General features: G+C 57.8%; 2 protein-coding genes across 4 annotated transcripts; both read left to right on the forward strand.

The window, feature by feature from the left end:
* The first annotated feature begins 5 nt into the window (after positions 1–5).
* Positions 6–19678, forward strand: TRPM2 (transient receptor potential cation channel subfamily M member 2). 3 transcript variants are annotated; one of them, XM_087740835.1, is made up of 33 exons: positions 8–232; positions 1782–2048; positions 2392–2477; positions 2971–3139; positions 3626–3806; positions 4194–4360; positions 4800–4980; positions 5528–5589; positions 5818–6018; positions 6405–6507; positions 6727–6848; positions 8196–8546; positions 9013–9150; positions 9844–9973; positions 10276–10421; positions 10585–10697; positions 10803–11016; positions 11589–11707; positions 12021–12153; positions 12296–12467; positions 12951–13134; positions 13415–13596; positions 13746–13878; positions 13997–14084; positions 14709–14796; positions 15205–15356; positions 15779–15855; positions 15947–16048; positions 16378–16464; positions 16651–16756; positions 17308–17409; positions 17910–18026; positions 18302–19678. In XM_087740835.1, exons 2-33 carry the CDS (start codon positions 1854–1856, stop codon positions 18425–18427), a joined length of 4527 nt encoding a protein of 1508 aa, XP_087596961.1. In that variant the 5' UTR covers positions 8–232; positions 1782–1853; the 3' UTR covers positions 18428–19678. The 3 variants fall into 3 exon arrangements, with proteins under 3 accessions (XP_009461066.1, XP_087596961.1, XP_087596962.1); XM_009462791.2 differs by having other exon boundaries at positions 6–232; positions 10585–11016; XM_087740836.1 differs by lacking the exon at positions 8196–8546.
* A 174-nt stretch (positions 19679–19852) lies between these two features.
* Positions 19853–23929, forward strand: LOC104010686 (leucine-rich repeat-containing protein 3). Its single transcript, XM_087740846.1, has 2 exons — positions 19853–20451; positions 21897–23929. Exon 2 carries the CDS (start codon positions 21899–21901, stop codon positions 22760–22762), a length of 864 nt encoding a protein of 287 aa, XP_087596972.1. The 5' UTR covers positions 19853–20451; positions 21897–21898; the 3' UTR covers positions 22763–23929.
* The last annotated feature ends 81 nt before the right edge of the window (positions 23930–24010 follow it).

Raw genomic sequence — 24010 nt, forward strand, 5'->3', positions numbered from 1 at the left:
CTTCTCGGCAGGGACCGCTTCCGCAGCCTGATTTGCTGGGAGGCTGCCAGCCGCCTTGCCATCTCCTCCTCTCTGCAGGCAGCTCGCAGGCAGCTCTGCCTTATTCTTCGCTCATCGTCTGTGTCTCCAGTGACAAAATGACCCACCGGAGGAGAGGGACACGGGGCTGAATCCCTGTGACAGTCACAGAGCAGAGGAGCTGGTGATGCGGCCGGAGGATGCTGCAGGGAAGGTACAGGCAGCCTCGCTGAGGGTCGCGCTGGTGGAGGGGCAGGGGGAGCGGGCATGGTTCATAGAGCAGGGTTCAGTGCCTGTGCTCAGGGCTTTGTGCCTGTGCTCAGGGCTTTGCACCCGCCCCATGGGTGCTGTGACCACCCTGTGCAGCGGAGGGGTGACCTGACCCCCGGGGTGAGGGGCCCTGTGCTGCCTGCAGTGGGGCAGGCTGCCAGGCCCCTTGGGGGTGCAGCCCCCCTCCTGCAGTGCTTGCCAAGCCGGGGGCAGGCAGTGTGTGTTGCAGGACAGGCTCTGCCCTTGGCCCCTGAGCCCTTAAGGAGAGGTATTATGGGTGTATTCTCAGCATGGTTGTTTACCTCCTGGGTGCCCATGGAGGACCTGGTGTGAGAGCCCTTCCTACATGGGCTTGTGAGCTGCTTGTGGTTGTGCCCCGAGCCCCCACCAGCCTTCCTGCCCTGGGGGGCCAGGAACAAGAATTAAGGGTGTCTTTGACCTTATTTAGACAGCGCTTTCTCAAGCAATTAGATCTGCCATGGGTTGTGCTGATGCAGAAAGTCAGTCTGCCAAAATCTGGCTCCTAAGGCCAGTAGGGCTGCGTACTTCCCGGAGGGAGCCTGGGAGGGAGGCTGACAAAAAGGCTTTTCCTCGCTGCTCCCTGACTGCAGCAGCACTGAGCCTGGGGGAAGGAGACATGAAGGAAATACAGTGGTAGCCATGATTTTGCTCTGCCACTCCTTGACCCCCCATAAGGGCTCCCCACCCTTTGGCGTGATGCAGAGCTTGGCTTGCAGAAAGACAGCCAAAATCCTCCTTAAACACAAGCCTGCTGACCCCACAGCTTCACCAGTGCCTCACCTGGGTGCTGTGCTTCCTCCATTACCTAATCACAGCTCCCCTGAGAGGACACCATTCCCCTTTGGGCTCCAGAGACACCCAGGAGCTTTTCCATCCTTGCTTTAGCAGCTCTCCAGTCTCAGCAGTTCAGGAGCTCAGCAACGGGAGCTGTGAGCGTTCGCAGGGGCTCAGGAGTTTTGCAGCCCCTGCTATGCAGCATGCCTGTGTGCACCTCGGTTTTAGCTCTGGACTCTCAGGGGACCTTTGCAGGGGGCACAAGATGCCCCCAGGGAGGAGTGCCCTGTCTCTGCAGCCAGCGTGTTGATACAGATTTTCCATGCAGGGCTGTGCTTAGGCTGATCGCACAAGAGACCTGGTTTCTGCTCTCCCTGCTGCCAGAAATATCCCAGCTGCCTGCAGTGGAGAGCAAGTGAGGAGAGCTGTGAGCTGGTGGATGGCCAGGCAGCGGAGCAGGCAGGCCAGCAGCTGTGCTGGTGGGCAGAGCACAGTGGGGTCAATTTTCGGAGGCTGACAGGCTCCCTGGGGCAGCATGGTGCATGCTGAGGCTGGTTCACCACCCAAGTGGCCCCTGTGTCAGGACTGTGGCGCGGGTCCAGCAGGTTTCCTGTGGACATCTCTCCACCCAGGGAATGATGGACAGGACGCCCCAGTGCTTTAAGTCCATGGGTATCCTTCTTTTCTGCTGCACTCAGGATGGAGATGTTCAGGACCTCCCAGCCTAGGAACAGGAGAGAGGAGGCCAAGCGGGGCAAGACACAGCAGCCATGGCTGTGCGTGGCCGGCGCACCAAGGTGCTCCCCTCCGAACTGAACAAGGTGTGCCCCGAGAGAGGAGACGACCCTACCAGGCACCCCAGGAAGATGAGCGACTTCGAGGTGGTCCCCAATCTCCAGCAGAGCAGTAGCAGTGTCTCGAAGAGCAGGCGAAAGGCACATTTCCCCACCGGCAGCAATGAAAAGGCAAGTTCAGGAGGTGCTGTAAGAGGGGGCGATTGGCCACACACAACAGAAGAGCGTTAATGAGTTATTCAGTGACTCATTAATGGGAGCATTAATAACAGATCACTTTAGTTTTAGGGACAGACATAAAAACCCCAGGCATCTGAGGTACATGTCCAGCATTCACATCTCCTCTCCTTGGACTATACCTGGCTTTGTCCTTGCAGATAGCGATGGAGCTTTTTTCCTTCACATCAAAAGAAGCACCCAGATATGCTCCAAGCACCAGGGTGTCTGGCCCTTGGCATAACTTCTGGCCCTTTGCAGAAACCCTGACCCCTTGCTGCTTTTCCTGCTCCCTCAGGAAAATCTAATCTCGTGGATTCCTGAAAACATCCGGAAGAAAGAGTGCACCTACTTTGTTGAAAGCTCCCAGACATCAGATTCTGGGTAAGTCCCTCATTCCCCTCTCCTGCCAGGAAAGCAGAAGAGGTGTTTGGTGACAAAGCTATAGCACCAGAAAATCCCACCTTTCTGTCAAGGGAGCTGGTGTCAAGGGGATTCACAAATGCCTTTTTGACCCGTTCTTCACCCTGCTGTGTGTCACCACATGGCTGATATCCCATGTCCCAGTGAGGAACCTTTCTGATGCTTTCACATGCAGTCATTTCCATCTGTACTTCATCCAGAGCAACCTTAATATTTCTATCCTAAACCTCTACAGGCAGAAATACCAATTTTTTGCTAAATTTCCCCCCAAACAATGCCTTTGTTTCTGCACAGGTTCTGAGCTGGAGGACAAGCTGGGTGGGAGATGCCAGTGCCTGTGGTGTTCTTAATGAGAACGCCAACACCTCCTGCCTGTGCTGAGGCACGTGGGCCAGCTGGGCTTTGCCTTTGGGGTTTAGATTGTTTTTGGAGAAGTTGGTGATGTGTGTTTCAGGAGGATTGTGTGCAAGTGCGGCTATCTCAGGGAACAGCACCTGGAAGATGCTGCCAAACCTCCCATCTTCCTGGGGAAGGAATGGGACCCCAGCAGGCACATCCAGGAAATGCCAACAGATGCCTTCGGTGATATCCACTTCACGGGCCTGGGACAGAAGATGGGGAAGGTGATCTGTTTTTCCCATCTGTGGTGCATGGGGAGCCAGTGTTCAGGTCTTGCCATGGCAGATGAAATGTGAGCGTTTCCCTCCCGAATGAGAGGAGGTTAGGAAAGAGTGGAAATGCCCCAAAGGCAACACTGACCCAAGCAGAGGAAGGAGTGTGGGACAGAATCCCTTCTCTCTGCCAGCCCTGTACCTAGTGCCTTTCTGAAACCACGAGACTGATCTTCATGCTGTGAGGCCCATGCTTCAAGGAGTGGCTGGTCCCTGTCCTCGTCCTTAGGTTCATCTTGGGAATGCTTGGTCCCAGGGAAGCGAATGGGAACAGGGTCATGCACAAAGACCTGGGGCAGCAGCAACAGGACTATGCTGGGAAATGGCATGGGAAGCCCCTGGTTCTTTGCTGGGACCGGAGAAATTGTGGGGGAGGTGCCCTGTTACCCTGACCCTGTTGTTTTTACCCACAATATGTGTATGCTCCCTTTTTTGCAGTATGTGCGCGTCTCCTCGGATACCCCTCCACGGGTCATTTACCACCTCATGACACAGCACTGGGGCCTTGATGCACCCAACCTGCTCATCTCAGTCACTGGGGGAGCCAAAAACTTCATCATGAAGCCAAGGCTGAAGAACATCTTCAGGCAAGGGCTAGTCAAAGTGGCCCAGACCACTGGTAAGAGATGCAGAGGCTCTCCTTGCAATTGCAGCGGGAGAAGGGCCTGTAATCTGGCCATGCCAGGTTCAGTGAGTCGGGCTATTGTGGAGATGCCAGGCTGGCCCAGGAGGCCCGTAGGTCCCTGTCTGGACTACCACCACCAGGGATGGACTGTTCTTGCTCAGTCTCTACAAACAGGCTCATAGGGAGCTGGACTGAGAGATGCAACACTGCTGAAGAAAGCATCTCCTGTGCTGCCAGGGCTTGATGTAGAGGGCAGGGAAGACATCTTCTGGGGGATGGAGCAACTCTGAGGACGAGGTGTTCCTGCAGCCATATAGGGGGATGCTAGGAGATTGCCGTGAGCAGAGCTTCTCCCTTTCCAAGCGCTTCTCTGACCCCCAGGGGCCTGGATCATCACAGGGGGGTCCCACGCTGGTGTGATGAAACAGGTGGGAGAGGCAGTGCGAGACTTCATCCTGAGCTGCAGCCACAAGGAGGGCGAGATTGTCACCATCGGCATAGCCACGTGGGGGACCGTGTACAACCGGGAGAGCCTAATCTGCCCCATGGTGAGCCAGGCAGAGTTGGAGATGCATTTGCTTTGCCTATGCCTGGACTGCCAGGGAAGTCCTGCCAAGGACTGTGGTGGGAATGGGTGCTTCAAGACATGCCTGTGGCTGGCAGCCCTGGTAAAACCCAACTGCACCAGAAGTGATGGTCCTGGGCTGACTTTTGCTGAGAGGCCCCTCTGCCCTATCCAGTGTCTTGCAGAGGTGCTGCGCTTCTCCTGGAGGACCCTTGTGGGTGTGAGGGCAGGTGGAGCAGAGACAGAGGGGCATGGGGCAAGGCTGACATGAGGACTGCAGCGGGGGCAGGGACGGCTGTTTGGCCAGACTGTCCCTGCCTGCTGGCCTGTTCCTGTCCCATATGCTGGTTGCTTTGGGCATCTGGTGCTCCTCTGCAGCCCTGCCAGGCTTTTCCTAGAGTCTCTCCTCCTGCACCTTACAGGGTGGCTTTCCAGCTGAGTACTTACTGGACGAGGAGAACCAAGGCAGCCTGTCATGCCTGGACAGCAACCACTCCCACTTCATCCTGGTGGACGATGGGACCCACGGGAGGTATGGGGTGGAAATCCCCCTGAGGACCAGACTGGAGAAGTTCATTTCGGAGCAGACCAAGGTGAAAGGAGGTAACAACAACACATAGCCAGGCCTGAGGCAGGGGAGGGCACAAAGCAGGATGGGCCTATCCATTGGTAGGGCCATCCTGGCCTCCAGTGAGAGAGGAGGCTGTGGCTTCCCTGGAGGATCCAGGCAAGGGGTTTGAGAGGATTATCATGATAAATGTGGAACCTGGTTCCTCAGTGACACAAATCAAAGAGCCTTTCTCTGCCAGCTGCTTGACTTATGGAGTCACCAAAGTGGTCCCCAAACCTTGTGATGCTGAGCTGATCAGGGAGAATCATTTCTCCCAAAGGGCCAGGCCTCCAAGGGGTCTTCCAGGTGGTATCTTCTCACTGTGCAAATGATCTTCTATTCTAACACATGCACACACATGGTCCAGCAGCATGACTGCCAGGAGGTCGTCTCCCCTCTCTCCTGGAGCCTGACATGTCAGGGGCAGTGCTCCCACCTTGCATTTCTCACCCCATTGCTCAGAGAGGACCGCATTCAGCTCCATGGCAGGGGGGCTGCCCCACAAGGCATCCAGTGACCCTGGGTTCTGCTTCCCTGCAGGCGTCGCCATCAAGATCCCCATTGTGTGTGTGGTGCTGGAAGGAGGCCCTGGGACACTCGATGTAAGGAACTGCTCCTGCCCACTTCCAGCAGAGCTGGGGGGAAGGTGGTGAGAGGGGGCAGCTCCTTGCCTGGGGTGCTGGTCTCCAGTGTTGGTGCAATCGTGGTGCCACACTAGCTGAAATGCAGCCCGACGGGAGTGCTGTGGAGCAGCGGTGTGGGTCTTAGGCTCAGAGAGGGTCTGATGGCCTCTGGGTGGGATTAGGACCAGTCTCCCTGCTCTGTTGCAGACCATCTACAATGCCATCACCAATGGGACCCCTTGTGTGATTGTGGAAGGGTCTGGGCGTGTGGCCGATGTCATCGCACAGGTGGCCAGCCTGCCTGTGCCCAAGATAACCATTGCCTTGATCCAGAAGAAGCTGAGCATGTTCTTCCATGACATCTATGAGCTCTTCACTGAGGGCAAGCTGGTGGAGTGGACCAAGAAGGTGAGCCTCTTGCAGGCAGACAGCTCCTCTTGCTGAGCTTGTGGAGATCAATGGGGTCCCCAGGGGTCCTTGCCCATGAGCAGCAAGGCTCCCAGCATGAAGCTTAAGGCTCATCTTCCACTGACCATCCATCTTCTCCCAGCCATGCTCAGCACTGTCCTGTTGGGCACCCCAAGGGCTTGAGCTCTGCTCCTCCACTGCCTCCTCCCTTTGGGCAGAGAGGTACCATTTGGAACCTGCCCCATCTGGGCTGGGAGACACAGCCCAGGAGGTCTGTAGGCAATCTGAGGGGAGCAAGGAATTGCCTCACACAGGACAGGGGGGCTGCGGGAAGCGGCAGGGAGGAGATGCTGCTGCTGATTACTTGCCCATGGCTCTCCTTGTAGATCCAAGACATAGTGCGGAGCCGGCAGCTCCTGACCATTTTCAGGGAGGGCAAATATGGCCAGCAGGACGTGGATGTGGCCATCCTCCAGGCCTTGTTCAAAGGTGAGGGGTGGGGAGAGATGACTGGGATGGGGGTCACAAGTCACCTGCTGCGGCTGCTTGACTTATAGGGTCACCAAAGTGGTCCCCAACCCTTGTGATGCTGAGCTGATTGGGGAGAGATGTTTCTCCCAAGGGGCCAGGCCTCCAAGGGGGCTTCCAAGTGGTATCTCCTTATCCTGTAAATGATTCTCTGTTCTAACACATGCACTTTGCATGCAGCATCCCGAAACCAGGACCACTTTGGTCGTGAGAACTTGGACCACGAGCTGAAGTTAGCTGTGGCCTGGAACAGGGTCGACATTGCTCGGAGTGAGATCTTCACGGATGACTATGAGTGGAAGGTAAGGGAGTACATGTTCTGCTTGTCTGGCCAGGCTTACAGCTTGAGGACTGTGGATATTGAGCACACTGTTCACCTCAGCTGTGCCTAGGGAGAGTTTTTGAGGGCATTTCTCTTGGATCCTAAACTCCCACCACCTTGCCAGGGCTCTTAATATCTGTCCTGTCTTTCAAAAGTGAACCCAAACACCCAAAGCAGAGGTGAGCACACCCTGCATTTCATTGCTTGTAAAGGTCCTATTTGGCTTATAATTGTTTACAAAGGTGATTGATGATTGGTATTTTGTTCAAAACTGGTGTCTTTTAAAGACAATCCACCAACCTAGAGCCAAAAGTACGTCTCGCCAGCTCTGTCCTGTGGTCACTGTTCATGTCATGTTGTCAAATGGCAACTTGTCTCTAAACTCATCTCACTCAGCCTGGCACTTCCCTGTTCAAACTTTACTACAGAGTAGGGCAGGGAGCAGCACAAGCCAGCTCTGCCATCCCACGCCTGATCCAGCTGTTAAGTTGAAGCTGAGCAGGTTCTCTGTCCTTTCTGCTGGGGCTGTGGGACTTCGAAGGGCTTTTCCTATTTATTTTGACAGTTTGGATTCCCCCAGCTCATATACCTTTTGTGGGACTGGGAAGGGCTGCTGGGAATCAGGATCCTGAAAAGGAAATATTTGATGGTGTGAAAATGCACAGCCACCTTTGTTGGGAAGGGAGGATGAGGCAGGGTCTCAGATTAGCCGATGCAGGCCAGGGCTGTTACAAGGAAGCAGCCCTGGACCAATGTCGCTGGTATGAAAAGCTGAGGCTGAAACCAAGCTGTGGCAGAAGGTCAGCAGGTACCTTCCTGCCAGGACAGACACACACCCCCTTACCCACAGGCTTTGTTTTCACTTCTGAGCACATGTAAAGATTGCCTTGGAAAGGAAAACCCCACATAGGCTGAACTGGGTGACCATCGGGAGCAGCCAGTCTCCCCATGGCTGAGATCCAGCTGGCAGCAACATGATCCTTCAGCTGAAGAGTTGTGCACAGACGCCAAGCCTGTGAAGTCCTGTTCATTTGTATGGTGCATCCTTGTGAGCTGGGGAAAGAGGGACTACCCTCTACCCTACCCCATCCCTCCACCCAGCAGCCAAGGGAGCAGAGGGCTTCACTGCCAGAAGAGAGGGCATACTAACCCGGAAGTGTATCTCTGTGGGATGTCCCACAAGTCCCAGTACCTCCCAGCTGCTCTCTCACACCCAGAAACTCCTTGTGTGCTCAGGGATAAAATCTTTCCCCCATCTGAGTGAGGAGCATGGAGGGGCCCTGCTCTGGGGCCATGGAGCCCCTCACCTCTGCCTCTGGCCTGCCAGCCCACAGATCTCCACCCCGTGATGGCAGCCGCCCTGATCTCCAACAAGCCAGAGTTTGTGAAGCTGTTCCTGGAGCAGGGAGTGCGTCTCAAGGAGTTTGTCACCTGGGACACCCTGGTTTATCTCTACGACAACATGGCACCATCCTGCCTGTTCCACAGCAAGCTGCAGAAGGTCCTGCTGGAGGACAGAGAGCACACAGCTGGCTCCAAAATGCCAAGAATCCAACTGCACCACGTCTCCCAGGTGCTGCGGGAGCTCCTGGGCTGCTCCACACAGCCTCTCTACCCCAAGCCCAAGCACACGGAGCGGTCCCGGCTCTCCATCCCCGTCCCGCACATCAAGCTGAATGTACGCATCTCCAGTTTACATGGTGTCACGCTTGCATTAGGGAGGGAAACACTGGCTCAAGAAACCGTCCTGGAGGTTGCAGCTGGGTCTCTGTCCTCTTGCCTGCTCAAGAATCCTACTTAAAGTCCCTTAAAGCCCTGCCCAAGTCATCTGCCCCACATTCAAGGTGTGACACCCACCCTCCTACACCTGTAGCACCACATGGTTGTGTGACTCTGGTGGGCAGGACCCAGTGGGGCGGGTGCACTGGACAGGACAGGCACATCCCCACATGATCCTGGCCCTAGAAAAAGTGGCATTTCCAGGATGAGTCCAGTCCTGGCCACCTTGAGATCTGCAGCAAAGGCCCTTCCATGGGTGGGAGAGGCAGGCACCCAGGGTTCGAGGGTGGCTTTGTGCTGAGGGGTTGTCTGCTTTCTGCAGCCTGTTGGCAGAGGAACAGGTCTGACCGTCGCACACCTTGCAGGTTCAGGGGTCAAGTCTCCGGTCCCTCTACAAGCGCTCTGCCGGCCGAGTCACCTTCACCATGGACCCAGTCCGCGACCTGCTTATCTGGGCTGTGGTCCAGAACCGCAAGGAGCTGGCAGAAATCATCTGGGCCCAGGTATCACAGCCCAGAGCTGTTGGTCCCAGCTGAGAGGCTCAGATGGAGCCAAACCTCTCAGCCCCAAGAGGAAAGATTGTACCTGCTGGCATTTGGGACAGCAGGCGAGCTGGCCCATGGCAGTGCCCAAGCCTGACCCCCAGCCAAATGGGAGCCAGCTAGTGAGCCTGCAGACACTTGATGTTCATCCCCAGACACACACCATGATGTCAGATCCCTCCTTTCCTAGCCAAAATGTATGCTGCAGGCAGAGGTGATGTGCTGGTCCAGAAGTGTGCTCTCCCTTGCAAAGGCTGAGAGAGGGCTCAGCACACCACAGGCAGGACACAGGGGCATGGCAGCTGGAGTGGAGAAAGCTTCCACTCATAAACAGCATCCCCAGGGCAAGAGGCAGCATGGCCAGCAGCATGGTGAGCGTGCCGTGCAGAGCTGTGGAGTCACACCATCCCATCACCCAAGGCTTCCCACTAGGAGACCAGGGGTGTCCCCGGATTCCCCATGGCAGTGGGTTACTTACTGCCCCTGCACCCTGAGGGGAGCACAACACTTGTCACGGCAAGGTGTCCTGAGCAGCAGTCTGCTTGGGACACCCTCCTTCCCTCCTGTGGGAGCCATGGAGTGCTTGGCAGGACTGCTGGGACTTGCAGGGTAGGGCGCAGAGCCCCATGCTCTCTTTGGCCTCTTCTGCTCCAGAGCCAGGACTGCATGGCAGCCGCGCTGGCCTGCAGCAAAATCCTGAAGGAGCTCGCCAAGGAGGAGGAAGACACCGACACCACTGATGACATGCTGGCCCTGGCCGAGCAGTACGAGCACAAGGCTATCGGTGAGCAGGAGGGGACCAGCAACCCAGAACTGCTCTCACGCCCTGTAGGGCTGGCTAGCTTTGTCCAAGAGGTGTCTGGGGGTGATGGGTGGGGTAGGTGGTGCCAAACAGGGGGTCCCCTCATCACAGTCAGAGTCACGGTGCTGCAAGGGCTGTGCCTGGGTGGTGGTAGGAGCGCAGAGGGTGCCACTGCATGGTGCAATGTCCAGATCCTGCTGCAAAGGGTGACTCTGCGGGCACCTTGCTGAGCACCAAGCTGGCCCCAGAGCTCAGCCTTTTCTCCCTGTTCCCTGCCTGTCCAGGCGTGTTCACAGACTGCTACCGCAAGGATGAAGAGAGAGCCCAGAAGCTCCTCATCCGTGTCTCTGAGGCCTGGGGGAAGACAACCTGTCTGCAGTTGGCGTTGGAGGCCAAGAACATGAATTTTGTGTCCCATGGGGGTGTCCAGGTAGGTTCCCAGCAGTGGTACTTGGAAGGAAAGTGCCCAAGTGCACTTGGCACCTGCCCCAGACCCAGAGTTCCTTGTTGGCAGTGGTGGGGCTCTGCCCTGCAGCCCCATTCTGACAGGGGGTGCTTCTGTAACCAGTGCTCCTCTTCCCTCCTCCTCACAGGCCTTTCTAACCAAAGTCTGGTGGGGGAAGATGTGTGTGGACAATGGGCTTTGGCGGGTGATCACGTGCATGCTGTTCTTCCCACTTCTCTACACCAGCCTCATCACCTTCAGGTACTTCTTGCAGCTGGGGCATGTGTGCACCAAGGCTGGCTGGGAGAAGCTGCAGTGGCATCTCCTTGGGCAGCTCAGCCCTGCTTCCACCCCTGCTCCCCACAGGGAGAAGAGGCTGCAGCCTGTGGGCTGCCTGACACGCCTTCGAGCCTTCTTCACAGCACCTGTTGTCATCTTCCACATGAACATCCTCTCTTACTTCACCTTCCTCCTGCTCTTCGCCTACGTCCTGATGGTTGACTTCCAGCCATTGCCGTCCTGGCGGGAGTACCTCATCTACTTCTGGCTCTTCTCCCTGGTGTGCGAGGAGACCCGCCAGGTACGGGGCAGGCAGAGCAGAGGCTGGGAGGAGGTGAGAGGAGGGAGAGACACCCCTCTAGGTGCTTCTGGAAGGTCCTGTGTAGCTCACGTTCACATGCTGCTTCTCATGTCATCATCCACTCGTAGAGGTCCCAGCACAAGGAACTGCCAGATCACCCTGTCTCTGAGGCCAGAGAATCTCCTTGGCTTCATCTGGCTTGGCCCTGGGTACTTGCAGAAAGACATGCTGTTTTGAGCTGAAAACAGCAGGAGATGGCGGGACCACCTCTTTCCTCGGGCATTTATTCCCAGAAGCATTTCCAGGCTTTGCTTAACATTTGATTTTTTTCAGCTTTTGCTTCAACATCTCAGTGCCTTTCTTCACCAAACTAAAGAGCCCCATGTCTCGGGTGTCATTCCCCATGCTCCTTCCATGCCCTTATAGAAAACCCTGTAGGCTCAGGTTAACTTTGGGTAAGCAAGAGGGTCCAGTGATGGCCAGCAGGTCTGTGCGGTCCCTCTCCTCTACAAGCACATGAGTATCTTACAAGACTTTCACTGAAATACCAACCCCTCTTCTCCTCCCAACAGCTGTTGTATGATCCAGATGGGTTTGGGGTTGTGAAAATGGCTTCCCTGTACTTCAAGGACTTCTGGAATAAGTTGGACATCTGCGCCATCCTAGTCTTTATCACAGGGCTGACTTGCAGGTGAGTTGCAGAGCCACTTGCCTGGCAGTGCGCAGGCTCAAGCCGCAGCTGTAGGCTACAAAACTAGTGTGAGAATTGTGCAGATTCTTTAATTGCAATTTCTTCTTCCAAAGGCCAATGAAGATTTTTGTGGTCATGTGATTAATTCTGACCAATTTGCCTCTGCTTTTAGGAGAGACGTTTTTCGTGCCGCAACTCTCACCCAGCACTCTGGGGAAGCTCACTGATATTGCAGAAATGTAATGCTGTGAGATCAGAAAGAAACCCACACTGGTGGCACTGAGCTGTTTCCTTTCCTCTCTTCTGTGCCCAGGCTGATCCCATCAACTTTATATCCCGGGCGCATCATACTGTCACTGGCTTTTATCATTTTCTGCCTGCGTCTGATGCACATTTTCACAGTCAGTAAAACGCTGGGGCCCAAGATCATCATTGTGAAGCGCATGGTGAGAGCTCCCCTCCATCCTGCCAGGGTGATCAGCTAGAGCAGCCGGATGCCTGCATGGGATGGATGTGCCACCCGTGTTATCCTATCCTGGAGTGGGGTTTTCTCCAGGACACAATTTTGCTTCCCCTCTGTCTCTGCAGATGAAGGATGTCTTCTTCTTCCTCTTCCTGCTAGCAGTGTGGGTGGTATCCTTTGGGGTTGCCAAGCAGGCCATCCTGATCCACAATGAGGAACGTGTGGAGTGGCTTTTCCGTGGCGTGGTCTACCACTCCTACCTGACCATCTTTGGGCAGATTCCCTCCTACATCGACGGTAAGGGACACTGGCCTGTGACAGCGCCTGGCATGAGCAGGATGGCTGCAACAAGGCTGAGGGGTACCAAGCTCATGCTGCAGTCTGCCTAGCTCCTGCCATGTTGGCCTGTGGAAGTTCTGCACAGGGCTCCTCTCCAAGCAGAACATAAGGCCAGGAGGGAGCAATGACAGGGTGCGGGGATGGAGCCCTGCTCCGGCATGTTCTGGCACGTTCGGAACCTTGCCACCAATGCAAACCCAGGGACTGCACCTGCCCAAGCACCTTTGAGCAGACTAGCAAAGGTGCAGGAATGAGTCAATCCAGCTCAGTGCCACAGCTGCAAAGCTGGTGGCAGTGAGCAGAGCACTTGGGATGATGCAAATCGAGGTCAAATCCCTGCCCAGTGCTAAGCTCCCTTGATGCTGGCTGCTTTCAGAGAGGACAACGTGCTCCCTGAGACACCGCAAGGTTTGACTGCAGTGGACTCATGCTCTCTTGCAGGGGTCAACTTCAACATTGACCAGTGTAGCCCCAATGGAACCGACCCCTACAAGCCCAAGTGCCCAGAGACAAATGAAGACAACAAGAAACCCATCTTCCCAGAGTGGCTGACGGTCATCTTACTGTGCCTGTACCTGCTCTTCACCAACATCCTCCTCCTCAACCTCCTCATCGCCATGTTCAAGTGAGTTTGACCTGGCCTCATAGTCCTGACAGTGAATCGAGCTGGCTTTGCTTGCAGGCTTGGCCATGGCCAGGGCACTGCATGCTGAGAAAGCACACGGAGGGTCCTGGGGTACATGCTGACCAGAGCACAGCCGTGCTTTGGAGGGGTTATAGATATGGTGGAAGTAGCAGGTGCAGGCCAGGGTTGATCAGGGAGCTGGGTAGGAGCCGGGGCATCATACAGACACAATTTATACCCTCATCCCCACGGCACGGCTGACACCTGGGCTCTGCCCCAGCTACACCTTCCAGCAGGTCCAGGAGCACACAGACCAGATCTGGAAGTTCCAGCGGCATGACCTGATCGAGGAGTACCATGGCCGCCCGCCCGCACCTCCACCCTTCATCCTTCTCAACCACCTGCAGATCCTGATCCGTCGAGGCTTGCTCCGCAGGCCGGCCACATGCCACAAACGGCTCAGTGAGGACCAGCATCTCCCCTCCTGCCCTTTGCCCCCTCTCTGAGGCATGGCACCATGCACTGAGGCACCAGGCTTGGCGTCTGGGCTGTGGTACTGGGATTTGGGATGCCCAGGATCTGACAGCACTGCCATCCCCTTCCTCTGGCAGAAGAGAAGCTGGAGAAGAATGAAGAAGCTGCCCTCCTCTCTTGGGAGATGTACCTGAAGGAGAACTACCTGCAGCACCAACAGTGCCAGGAGAAGCAGAACACAGAGCAGAAGATCCGAGATATTGCACAGAGGTACCAGCACACCTGAGACAGGGACATCCTTCTGTCCTCCAGTGTCCTGGGCAGGGAAGAGTTAGGCTTAGTGCAGGGGTGGATGCTGAGGGGGTTCCTCTCTGCACTGTCCCTCCAGGGTTGATGTACTGGCAGAGCGGCTGGACTTGGACCGGGTGAAGAGGACAGGGCTGGTGGAGAAGAGACTGGTCTCTCTGGAAGACCAGGTGAGGCAAAAGCTGAGCAACTACCTAGAAAGGTGGGGTTTTCCACTGAGTCAACCAAACCACAGCACAACCCCTCTGAATCAATCCCCCTTCAAACAGTTTGAGTTTCCTTGCCAAAACAATAGCATCCAAGAGGAAAAGGTTTATGCAAAATGTTCCATTTGACTCCAAAGTGAACAGGATGAAGGTGGGAAGTGGTGGGATGAGCCCCTGCCTCCACTGGTCACCCAGGCAGTTAGATCTGACCCAGCTCTTCTCTTTGGCCCGAGAGGACCCTCCAGACCTTCTGGAAATAGGGGACTCTCTGTTCCTGCCCCATGAAACTATTCCACACCCTGCATGAGCATTGGGATGCCCAATGGCATCTCCTCTTTGAGGAGGCCACAGCACGGCTGCTGTTTCCATTTCCATTTCCACCTGCTTTGAAAAAAATGTTTCCCTGGAGGTGATGTTCCAAGCCAAGCATCAGGGCACAGCAAGGATCACTACTGCCCTGGGGGATGAGCAGCCAGGAGCCAAGGGCAGCAGTGCCTCCTGCCAGGGCTGTATCCTGCAGTACTCGAGCAAGGAAGCCTAGGGGGCAGCTAGGGTCCAGGAGGGCTAACCCTCTCCTGTCCCACGCAGGTACATCAGAGTGCCCAGGCCCTGAGGTGGATAATGCAGGCGCTGCAGGGCAATGGCTTTGGCTCAGGCGAGGACATGCCACCTGTGGGTAAGTGGAGCCCTTCTCCACCCCAGCAGCACCGGGGAAACCCCGACCGCTGCGTTGGCACCTGTGGGGCTGCAGACCAGGGCTGAGCAGCCCCTCACACCCCTCCATTTTAAGCAGCAAGGCAGAGGCTTCTTTGGCCCAGAGAGGTCTGGGGGCTCTGTGAGGCTGTCCAGCCCCTCCTGCAGCCATTCCCACCATCCACTCCAGAGCCCTCCCTGGAGCCCATGGCTGAGGCTTTCCACTGCAGCATCCCTGGGGGAGTTCCTCTGGGGCCTGCTGGAAGGCCCCCAGAGGACATCAGCATCCCCATGGAGAGACCCAGCCAGCCCCCTCAGCAGACCCACGGTCCACAGCACCAGACTCAGCACCCTGCTTTGCGGGGCCTCTCTGTCTGCATCTGCCTCGCAGGCTCCAGCAAAGCCTCGGAGACAAAGGAGGTTGACCTGGAGGGGAAACCAGAGGAGAGCCAGCCCCTGTACCACGTGCTTGCCCGAAACCTCTTGTACCCAGGGTCTCACGCCCTCCGCTTCCCTGTGCCAGATGAGAAGGTGCCCTGGGAGGTAGGAGCTGTGACCCTGGGCAGTGGGGCTGGGGGCGTGGGGCAGATCACAACAGCAGTGGGAAGGGGAACAGGCCCATCATCACACCCGTGTCACACTTGGGAGCTCCTGTTTTTCCCAGCCCTAGGACAAGTGGCTTCCTGGAGCAGCTCCTCCGAGGCCCTCCCAGGGGCAAGGAGAGGTGACCGGGCATCGTTCCTGCTGGGATCTGCAGTGCTAGGGATGCCTGGGGATGCTCCGTTCGGAGACAGAGGGGACAAACACCCATTTCCACATTTCCTGAATCAGGGCTTGCTCAGGGTCAGGGACAGGATCTGGCACTGGCTTCCATGGGGGCATGAAAGTGTCCCTGGGGGTCCAGTCCCTGCCTGCCACCAGAGCAGGGATGCAAGGGAGGCCTGACATGGCCACATGCTCTGCAGGTGGACTTCCCACTCTACGACCCTCCCACCTACTCAGCCGACCACAAGGACATGGCTGTGCAGGACCCATTCAGCCCGTGAGTGTCCCTCTGTGGATCCCCACTCCTCTGCCCCTTCCCCTGGGTGGCACAGCCAGCCCTCCCTGCCGGGCTGCCTCCCGCCCCCCAGCTCCTTGGAGTCTCTCCTGAAGATCAACTACAACACCATGGACGGGCTGATCGACCGGCAGAGTTTCCACGGCCTCTATGCCGTGCAGGACGGGCTGCCGCTGTGAGTGCATCCACCATGGGGACAGATGGGCTTGGTGGGAGCTGGGGTGCCTGGCTGTAGGCAAAACACTAGGGAGATGGAGAATCCAGGGGGGCCTGGGTGCATCCATCCCCTTCCCACTTCCCTATGGCTAATGGTGGGGCAGGGATAATGACATGCATAGTCCTCAGGGCTTCCCCCCCCAAAAAAAACCCACAACCCAGCACCCCAGAAGAGGTGCAATGCAGTGGTGGAAGATTTGGGGAAGCAGTATAAGATTTTGATCAGCGTGACAAGGTGCGCAGAGGGACCCTGGTGCTGTCCCAGCCTGCTTGCTCTCTCCCTGCCAGGAACCCCATGGGCAGAACAGGGCTGCGAGGCCGCGGGAGGCTGCACTGCTTTGGGCCCAACCATGCCCTGCACCCTGTTGTGACCCGGTGAGTGTGTGGGGACAGAGAGGTGTCCTTGCTCCAGGACGGGGCTGGGGAGGTGGAATGGAAAAGGGGGCACAAAGCCATGTCAGAGAGACTAGGACCTGGCAAAACCCACCGCTGCCCATTCAACCACTGCTGGGCAGGGGGGAGCTGAGTCCAGCTGCAGCGTAACAGGGGCCTCTCTCACAGCTGGAGGAGGAATTTGGATGGGTCCATTATAAGGAAGAGCCTGAAGAAGATGCTGGAAGTCCTGGTAGCCCAGTACCCGCTGTCAGATGTCTGGGCTCTGCCTGGGGTAAGAGCTGATGGAAACCAGCTGGCGCAGAAGGGTCTGGGGAGACGGGGCTGGCCCAGCCCAATGACTGGATGCCCCGTGGAAAAAGGAGAAACACAGATGGGTGTCACAGCCTTGTCCAAGGATGTACCTCTGCCCCTTCCTGCAGAGCATCTGAGTGTGGTGCTGTGCTGCCAAGAGTGCTGGGGGAGCAGTGGTGAGGTTACATATCCCCAGCCACCCTGACCCCCTGTCTCCTCCTTCTCCCTCCTCCTCCTCCATGGCTTCAGTTCTCACATGTCCTTCATGACATAAGCCATTGACATCATGTTCTTTGACAGAGAGGTCCAGACATTGAATCAGGCAAACTCAGACACGTGCTTGGGCACAGTTGAGGACTTCTGGCAGGAGAGGGAGGGAGGGAGGGAGGGAGGCACCACCACTGCTTGTTCCTCCCAGTAGAGCTTGTGGCATCTTCTGCAGTGGTGGCAACTGCCCAATGGCCAAGCTGGTGGCAGTGAGGGAGGCTGGGCTGATGGCAGGGCCCACGGCTGACATCTGCTTTGGCACAGGGGTCACTGGAGCCGGGTGAGACGCTGCCACTGAAGCTCAAGTGGATCCTGCGCCGAGAGTTCTGGCCCCAGTTCCAGAACTTGCTGAAACAAGGCACTGAGGTGGGGGGCACGCAGGTGTCCCAGCAGTACAGGGGCACGTGGGTGTTACAGTGGTATGGCAGCATGCAGGCATCACCCTGGTACAGGGGCACACAGGTGTCATGGTGGTACAGGCACATGGGGGCATCACCACAGTACAGGGACATGTAGACATCATGGTGGCACAGGGGCATGTGGGTGTCCCCAGGGTACAGGGGCAGGGTGCGTCACCCCTTGGCCACTGCTCCCACCGGGGAGGAATGTCTGGGGGAGGTGGAGACACGCTGTAATGGCCTCACACCATGCAGGGGCCTGGGAGGCAGCCCAGGGACCCCAGGGGTGAGCTGCACATACAGCTGTCTGTGCCTGCTGTGATCATTCTCCATGGCTCCAGCTGCAGTGGGAACAGGGTGCTGGTCTCCAGCAGGGCAAAGGAGCTGTGGGGTGATGCCCTGCCACGTCCGGGGCCTCTCGGTGCCCTCAGAGAGGTAGGCTAATGTGTCGCTCCTTCACCTGCACAGATACACAAGGGGTACCTCGACGACCCCCGCAACACAGATAACGCCTGGGTCGAGACAGTTGCCATCAGTGTGCACTTCGACAACCAGAACGATGTGGAGATGAAGCGGCTGAATTCGGTATGGGCCCCTCACTTCCGCAGCTCCCTGACCTGGATCTCAGCAGGCATGGGGCAGGGGAGCCAGATCTCCAGACCCAGATCTCGCCCTCATTGGGAGTGGGCTTCTACAGCTGCATGCAATGGAGAAAGAACATGGGGATGAACATGGGGTGGCACTGCACCAGGGGCCCCAAAAAGAAAGGGCAGGAGGCTGGGGACTGGAGGTGCTGTTGAGCATGGCTGGCGCGGCCCCTTGCCAGCAGCATATACATGATGTCTCTGGTCCCTTTCCAGTTCCTCCAGGGCTGTGATCCAGAGCTGTGCATCCGCTGGCAGGTGCTGGACAAGAGGATGCCTTTGCATGCCAACCACAAGGAGCTCCTGCACAAGGTCTCAACCCTCCTCGGCGCCTACTACTGAGTGAGTCCTCAAGGAGCCAGGGCTCCTGCTGTCCCAGACCAGGGTCTGGTTGGGACCTGCAGCTCCACCACAGCTCACCTGTGAGACCATGGGCAGCTACTGGAGACTAGGTACTTTGGCTGCCTCTGTGGATGTACATTGCAGGTCTCTGGGAGGAAAACTGTCCCCACCCCAGCAGCCGGGGCCAGGGGCTGCCTGGGCAGTGCCTACGCAGCATCCTGGTCACCTGAGCCACCAAGCTCAGCCCCAGCTTGTCTCTCGGTGCTTCCACATCAGCCACAGCACTAGCCCAGGGCTTGGGCCACGCAGAACCACAGGGCTGTTCCTGCAAGGTGTTCCTTCTCTCAGCTCCCACTTGCTCTTTGCTTTAGTGTGGGCAGTGGGGACTTGTCAGCCCCAGCTGCCCCTCCACCCAGGATATCCATTGGGCACCTCTGCTCCACAGCTCCTGCTCTGAGCCCTGGCAGCTCCACTGCCACAGCTCCCAGAGGGTTACTCTGGAGAAGGCTTGGGGTCTTTTGCACCTAAAGCTCCTGACTGCCCTGCAAGTCACTCCTGTGGCAGCTGTCCCCTTATCTCTGGTTGCCTCAGACCCAACAACATGGTCCTGAGCTGTGATCCAGCACTTCTGACAGTGTGAGCAGCTCTTGGCTTATATACCTAAGGTTTCATAGCTCTGCACAGGTCCACCTGCCATGTCCCATACTGTTACGTGATCCTGCGTGTGTATGCTGAGCACCATCTTGTAGCTGAACTCCTTCCCTCTGTCTGAGCCAAGGCACCAGCTAAATGTCACCTGCCTGCCCCCATCCCCTTGTGCACAGGGACGGAAAGGGGCAGCTTGCTGGGACCCAGATGATCCATGCTCTGTGGTCCCTTGGGCAGGTAGGGACAGGAGAGAGGACATCAGTGCATCCATCCCAGACATCTCTGCTCTTAAGAGGTCCTTCACTCACCTTTTCTGTTGCTTGCCATGGGGAGAACAAGGCACGGTGGAGACATTTCTCGATAGCACAGAAGAGCCCCACAGTGGCATATTACGCCTGGGACTGGTCAGGGAGGGATTTCTGTTCCCCCACCCTCTCCCAGTGGATCAGACACTGGCCAGCCAGGGCTGTTCTTCCCGCACTGGTGGCGACCACAGCACAACTGCAGTTTCACCAGTGATGCACTGGGGCTTGGCGGGGGGGCAGGTGTCAGACTGGCAATGTAGTCAACCCAGCTCAATAAACCATGTATTAAATAACTGAAGGCTGGTGGTCTGTTACGGCTGTTTACCCAGGGGCCATTCCTGGAGGCAATGCTTGGAGCGCACTTCCAGGATGAGCCCAGTTTGAATGTTCCCACCCCCAATCTTGTTGCACAAACTCACTTTGGTTGCAGGCTCAACCCCCAGTGCTGGCTGCAGAGATGACTTGACGCGTTTGGAGTCAATGCGAGGAGCTGCTGGAAAGCGAGCTGTGTGCCAAGGCGCTGCCACAGCACCGTCTCCCTTCGCTCTTGGCCGGCTCCATGTCTGCTCGTGCTCCGCCGACCGCCAGCGCAGGCGCGGGGAGGGCCCGGCCGGGGGCACGGCTGGGGAGGGAAGGGGCGATCGTGCCTTACCGCAGCGGGTAAAGCTTCCAGACTCGCAGCCCGAACCGGCGAGCAGCAACTGCATCCTAAGAAGAACCGCTGAAACCTAACCGCATCGCTCAATTACAGCACCAAAGGGCTCCGCGCAGCCGCTCGCCCACAGCACCCGCGGCTCTGCTGCCCGGGTGTCCCCACCGCCCCGGTCCGGCGGTCCCTGTGCCCGGCCCGACGGCGCTGCCACAGGGCACCCTCGCCCCCCGGCCCCGACCCGGCCCCCCCGCGCCGCCCCTGCGCCGCCCGGTGCCACCGAGGCGGGGACCGCCCGGCCCGGAGGCCCCGGCGGGAGCAGCCGCAGCAACAGGTGGGGACGGAGCTTCGCCCGCTGCCGCCGCCGGGGCCGCAGCCGGAGCCGGAGCCGAACCGAAGCGGAGCCGCCCCCGGCCGAGCCGGTAAGGGACCCCCGGGACTCCGTGGCGGCGGGGCGGGGGCCGGCGGGGATCGGTTCCGCTGCGCGGAGCCCGGCGGGACCCCGGCTGCCCAAGCCCCTCGCCCGGGAAGGTCCGGATCCCCGGCCCAGCACGGGTCGGGGCTGGGCATCGCCCCCGCACACACCGGGGTCCGGCCGGGGTGGCGGGACGGGGCGGCTGCGGCTCCTCAGAGCCCTTCCAGGGACGGGAGCAGGGTCAGGCAAGCCGTGGGGAACCAGCATTGCAAAGCGCCTCCTTGTTTCCCCCGGAGAGACTGGGCTGGCAGAGGCCGGTAGCATTTGTAGGGCCAGAGGGATTCCCAGGCAGCGTGACTTAATCTCCCCTGGAAGAGTCCCACTGCACAGTCCCACACCCCTGCGCAGGTCCGTGGGCAGGTCCACTGGCAGCATCCCTCAGGGATGAGCATCCCTCGGGTGGTACCCTGAGGATGCTCATACCTGAGGGATGCTGGTGCTTAAGGGATGCTGGTGCTTAAAGGATGCTGTTACCAGGGGGATGCATCAGAAGGATGCTGGTACCAGACTCGGTGCCCAGCTGGTGTCCTAATGAGATCACCATGGTCAGTTTCATTCCCTGCCAGGGTTCCACCCCCCAAATTTCCCCTCCATGGGGATCTCTTCCCCCCAGCCTGACCAAGGCAGTAGGGGAGGCATGAGTAGCACCAAAGAGCAGAGGAAAGGCGGCCCACCTGCTTCACCTCCTGCCTCACCCCTAGCAGGGCTGGGGTGGCCCTTGGGGTTCCCAGATCACCCTCTTTACTGTGATAGTCAGTGGCTCCTCTCTTAAGCTCCAGCTCCCAGAGTCAGGTGGTTAAACCATACTCTTTGTTTACTTTAAAAAAATGAAGTCACCTCTAAACCCGCTGCTTTGGCAAAACCCTTGGAAACGTGACTTGTACCAGCTCATGGACCAGATGGGGAAAGCAAAAGAACTCCATACCTTGTTATTTAAAAACCTGGTGGTGATTAAGCCAGTCTGATGATCTGGGGAGTCTGACTCATCATTTTTTTTTAACACTTGGGGTTGGTGAGATGATAGGAATTTACTGCTGCTGTTCTCCAGCAGCAAATCACTGCATCCCACGTGGCAATTGGCAGCAGGCTGGGGCAGAGGCTCCCGGGCCGTGCCCGTCTCGACACCCCCATCCCGCAGCATCCTTTACCCGCCTGGGTGGTATGTGCAGACATGGGGGTGGGAGGGGTTTTAATCTCTGCAGCTCTATGTCCAAGGCATAATCTTAAGCCAAATTAAGCTGTCCTGGAAAAGATGGTAGCCAGCACCATTCTGCCCTTTTTTCCGGGCTCCTGAGCCCAGCCTCTCACCGCTTTGCAGGGCACATTATGCATAAGCGGCATTCCAGGAAATAATGCCGTGTCATATCCCCTCCACCCACTGCTTTCTTCCAGCAATGGGAGAGGCTCTGCAGGAGCGCCGAGGAGCCACCCTGCTGCCCAGGAGCTGCTGCAGCCACCGGGGAATCGCCAGCAGCCATGCCGAGCTGGCTGGGTGCAAGATGACCCTCACGACCACGCCAGCAGCCAGCGTCGCACAGGCTTTCTTTTGCCTCCTGCTGTGCGTCCCCTGGGGCAGCTCCTGCCCCCCAAGCTGCCAGTGCACGGAGCGGGCAGGGGCGAAGGCCGTTCTCTGCAGCTCCCGGCACTTGGAGGAGATCCCCAAGGACATCCCCAAAGACGCGGTGTTCCTCAAGCTGGATGCCAACAGCATCACTAAGATCCCCAGCAATGCCTTCAGGCACCTTTCCCACCTGGAGGAACTCGATCTCTCCAGGAATGCCATTGAGAAGATTGACAGGGCGGCTTTCAAAGGGGTGGCTGCCGGGCTGCGTACCCTTGACCTCTCCAGCAACCGCATCCGCAGCATCCCCAAGGAGGCCTTGCTGGCGCTCAATGCCAAGCTCCGGCTGGCCAACAACCCCTGGCACTGTGAGTGTGCCTTGCAGGAGGTGTTGTGGGAGGCACAGCTGGACCCCGACTCCGTCCAGGACATCACCTGCCACACGGCCCCGCGTGAGGAGTACGTGGGCAAGCCACTGCTCCAGGTCCTGGATGCTGGTGTCAACTTTTGCAGTGTGCGTCAGAGGACCACGGACGTGGCCATGTTCATCACCATGTTTGGCTGGTTCGCCATGGTCATTGTCTACGTGATCTGCTATGTCCGGCACAATCAAGAGGACACCTGCAAGCACGTGGAGTACCTGAAGTCACTGCCAAGCACCCAGAACCATGCAGAGACCACCAGCACTGCCCTGTAGCGCGGGATTGGGGCGCCCTGTTCCCAGCTTCTTTGCAGGGAACCAGTGGCAACCTGGTGGGCTTCAAAGCTTCTTTATGGGATTTTTTCCAGTGCTTGCTCCGGTCCTGCAAATGAGTGCCACTGACTTTGCCCTCCCCAGTGATACTGGACTGAGTGTGAGCAAACGACATGGGGGAGGGACGCCAGGGATACCCCACACAGACCCGTCTATGGAGTGCAGGTTCCTGGGAAGGAACCCCCCGATGCAGACCCCTTCTCCCCTGCTAGAGCTGGGCTCACAGGGAAAGCAGCCCCAGCCACATGCTCACGGTCCACGTGGTTTGGAGAGAACAAGCCCCTGGGGGGAGACAGATGAGGGTGGGGGCTCTTGTGGGGTCCGGAGGTTGCTGGAGACAGGGGTGCAGAAGGATGGGTCACTCTGCAGTGGGGTCACCCTGTCCTGGTTCCAGTGAGGGACCGGCATCGCAGAGAGCAGGACATTGGCCCCAGCCCCCGTGCGGCATCTCAGCAGCCTCTGCCTGCCAACCAGCAACCTGGGGGTGATTTCCCAAATCTTTGATTTCTCAATAAAGCCCCGCACATAGGAAAAGCCCTCAGGGTTTGCACCGCACTGGGAGCCGGGCATCCAGGGAGGGCGGTGGTGCTCAAGGGGGTTGCGCTTGTCCTAATTCATTCTCTCCCAAAGCAGACAAGCCTAAATTCAATGTATCAGTGTGACTCCCATTAGGTTGCATCCCCTCTACCCTCACCCCAGCCTGCCTCGAGCAGGGGCCAGCTGGCCAAATGGTGCCTCTGCATCTCGTCTGGTACATCTCGCCTTATCTTGCCTTTCCTCGGGGCCAAATTAGAGATGCTGCTTATGGCTCAGCATGATGGAAGCAAACTGAGTTCTGCCTTGTTTCATAAGCAAGAAATGGTCCTTCCTGGCAGAGCCAGCTGCAGCTGCGACTGGGGTGGAAGAGGAGGGAGGTCTGCAGGGGCTGCCTGCGGCGGCTCTCCTGGGCCTGGACCCCAGGGTGGCACAGGCCATGTCCCCCCCAGCCCCTTCTTGGGGGCTGGCACCTCCTGTGGGCTCCCCAGCACCAGGGTGGGTCGCCCAGCCCCAGCGGGAAACCCAGGGCTGGGGAAGGCTGAGTGATGCTCTGGGCCAGTTGGGAAAGGCAGAGGGTCCCGGGCGGGGGGAGGTGGAGAGGCATCCTCACCCCAGCACCCCGCTGTGCTCAGGGCCACCTTGTCCTCATGGGCC

Source organism: Nipponia nippon, unplaced genomic scaffold (genome assembly GCF_047370975.1).
Source record: "Nipponia nippon isolate SJK-2023a ecotype South Korea unplaced genomic scaffold, ASM4737097v1 scaffold_7, whole genome shotgun sequence".
Lineage (NCBI taxonomy): Eukaryota > Metazoa > Chordata > Aves > Pelecaniformes > Threskiornithidae > Nipponia > Nipponia nippon.

What these genes read in the sequence shown, in the direction of transcription:
- LOC104010686 (XM_087740846.1), top strand. Translation starts at nt 21,899, where the DNA reads ATGGGAGAGGCTCTGCAGGAGCGCCGAGGAGCCACCCTGCTGCCCAGG.
- TRPM2 (XM_009462791.2), top strand. Translation starts at nt 1,854, where the DNA reads ATGGCTGTGCGTGGCCGGCGCACCAAGGTGCTCCCCTCCGAACTGAAC. An exon ending in GTACGAGCACAAGGCTATCG is followed by an intron (nt 9,974 to 10,275) that starts GTGAGCAGGAGG and finishes CTGCCTGTCCAG; the next exon opens with GCGTGTTCACAGACTGCTAC. An exon ending in TGTCCCATGGGGGTGTCCAG is followed by an intron (nt 10,422 to 10,584) that starts GTAGGTTCCCAG and finishes TCCTCCTCACAG; the next exon opens with GCCTTTCTAACCAAAGTCTG.